We start from the raw sequence: 2,552 nt of genomic DNA on the forward strand, positions 1-2,552 counted from the left end.
GTTACTGGCGGTTCCTGGGGTGGAAGGCTCCCCACCAATGGGGCTGCCTGAAGCTTGGCCAGATCTGCCTCAACTTGCTGAACTGAATTTGCCCCACCCCGGGCAGTTTCTCCTGAGTCCCCACCCTTGGGCAAGCACGCTATCCCCAGAGCCGGATGGATGCTGTTAAATGGGGAGGAGTTGGAGAGGGTGGCTCTGCATCCTGCCTGCAAAGAGGCTGGATCTCCTGGGGGGGTCCCACTGACTTTCGGGGTGTCCAGATTCAAGGGAAAGAAAGGCCCCAGAGATTATCCCCCTTTTGCTCCTGTCCTCATCCAATCTGGCACTTCGGGCAGCCCCATGACCCGCCGTTGCTGAGCAGCGGCCTAGGCCTCTGCTCCTCCCTCGAGCTCCTCAGATGCACTGGGAGGGAGGCTGGGATCCGCCTTCTGCCAGGGTCCCTGATGGCTGAGTGTCCCTTCTCCCAGGCCCTCACCATGGCCGAGTCCCCCGGCTGCTGCTCCGTCTGGGCCCGCTGCCTCCACTGCCTGTATAGCTGCCACTGGAGGAAATGCCCCAAAGAGAGGATGCAAACCAGCAAGGTGGAGTAGGGATGGGGGGGGACCGGAAGTCCAAGGCAGAGGCCGCCTGGAGGGGATAAGGAGGCCAAGTGTGCTCAGAGGCAGCTGGGGGGAAGGGGCTTTCTCTCCCCAGGAAGAAAATCTCTCTCTGCAGAGCAGCCCAACGCCTGGCAGGGAGCCCCATTGAGCTGCCATCCGTTGGGGACTCTAAGCTGGAAGTGGGGATCGGCTGTGAGCTTCTCTCCTGCCCCTTTGCAGTGCGACTGTATCTGGTTTGGCCTGCTCTTCCTCACCTTTCTTCTCTCCCTGGGCTGGCTGTACATCGGGCTCATCCTTCTCAATGACCTGCACAACTTCAATGAGTGTGTCATGGACCCCCTCCTTCCTCAGCATCCGTGTTAATCTATGCCCCACCTTGGGACCCCTGGGTGTTCAGTCATCCCCAGCCCTGCCCCGCTGTCCTGCTACTCAACCTCCTTAGAAAATTCCTCCACGGAGTCCCCTCCACCCCGCCCCCCACCCCAGCCCTTGGGGCCCCTGGCCCCATGAAGGGCTTCCCCTCACTCCCTTCTGGTCATCCTTCTGGACCCACCCACCCCAACTCCCCTCAGGCCACTATTAACAGTCCTCCCCCGACTCACACACTCTTGTCTCCCTTCCCACAGGTTCCTGTTCCACCACTGGGGACACTGGATGGACTGGTCCCTGGCATTTTTGCTGGTCATCTCTCTCCTTGTCACATATGCATCCCTGCTATTGGTGGGTCAGGGAGCGGCCCACCTAACCCCCACCCCAGTGCTCCCTTCCTGCTCAGCTTCACCCCCTGGCCTCCAAGGGGAGGGTAGGAGGGAGGCGTGAGCCTGGGAAGCCCCGCTCAGTGACCGGGGTGCTCATTACCGCCACCACCCTCTGCCTCCAGCTCCTGGCCCTGCTGCTGCGGCTCTGTGGCCAGCCTCTGCACCTGCACAGTGTCCACAAGGTAGAGTGGGGATGGGGGTGGGGGCGAGCAGGGGGGCCGCTGGGCCCGGCGCTAGGCCCAGCAGTTCTTTGCCAAGTACCTCAGTACTCTACCCGTGCACTCAAGCTCAGGAGCTGAGTGAACGAAGAAACGTGGATGAGTCAGGGGGAAAGAAGTGGTCCTGTTTTCCTAGAGCGGGGAGGGAGGCAGTCCAGGGAGCACTGAGCCCGGGCTGACAAAGAAGGCCGCATTCATCCCCTGTCCCCCAGATGCTGCTGTTGCTCATTATGCTTCTTGTGGCCGCTGGCCTCGTGGGACTGGACGTCCAGTGGCAGCAGGAATGGCGTAGCTTACGTCTGTCACTGCAGGTGAGTGACTGATCTCCGGTGCCTAGGAGGGAGCCTTGGCCTGAGTCCAACCCCCTGGTGCCCAGGGCTGCAAGTAGCTCTGGACTCAAGTCCTAGGAGGGGGAAGGGGAGGGGCACTAGAGAGAAGAGCCCTCCTCACCAGCTCTTATCCACAGGCCACAGCCCCATTCCTTCATATCGGAGCAGTCGCTGGCATCACCCTCCTGGCCTGGCCTGTGGCTGATACCTTCTACCGTATCCATCGAAGAGGTGCCAACTCCACTCCCCGACATATACCCCCACTGGCCATCGACGCTGCTGCCTCCTGCTGCCTGTTTTACTGCACCTGCACTCTGCTTTCTGTCTCCCCCAGAGCTCACCCACTGCCCTTTCTCCATAGCCTGTCCCCCACCTCCCACAGGTCCCAAGACTCTGCTCCTGTTCCTATTTTTTGGAGTTTCCCTGGCCGTCTACCTGGCCCCACTATGCATCTCCTCACCCTGCATCATGGAACCCAGAGATTTACCCCCCAAGCCTGGTCTGGTGGGACACCGAGGGGCCCCCATGGTGAGTGTTGGGTGGAAGGCTGGCAGGGTGGGGAGGGTCTGCTCCTCCAGGCTGCGGCGATCAGGCCTGTGGGTCTCCGGGCTCCTGCCCTTCTCTGCTACCCCCTTCTCAATCCCCTTG

The 2,552-nt window shown here is 61.3% G+C and overlaps 1 protein-coding gene across 1 annotated transcript in view; it reads left to right on the forward strand.

The window, feature by feature from the left end:
• Positions 1-469: 469 nt before the first annotated feature.
• Positions 470-2,552, forward strand: part of GDPD2 (glycerophosphodiester phosphodiesterase domain containing 2) — a 10,388-nt gene continuing 8,305 nt past the window's right edge. The window contains exons 1-7 of the mRNA XM_040630742.1: positions 470-581; positions 819-922; positions 1,226-1,319; positions 1,480-1,539; positions 1,788-1,886; positions 2,042-2,135; positions 2,287-2,432. Coding sequence (XP_040486676.1) covers positions 477-581; positions 819-922; positions 1,226-1,319; positions 1,480-1,539; positions 1,788-1,886; positions 2,042-2,135; positions 2,287-2,432 — 702 coding nt within the window. The 5' untranslated portion in view covers positions 470-476. The remainder of the gene's footprint in view (positions 582-818; positions 923-1,225; positions 1,320-1,479; positions 1,540-1,787; positions 1,887-2,041; positions 2,136-2,286; positions 2,433-2,552) is intronic.

This window comes from Ursus maritimus, assembly GCF_017311325.1.
Source record: "Ursus maritimus isolate PB19 chromosome X unlocalized genomic scaffold, ASM1731132v1 scaffold_X1, whole genome shotgun sequence".
NCBI lineage: Eukaryota > Metazoa > Chordata > Mammalia > Carnivora > Ursidae > Ursus > Ursus maritimus.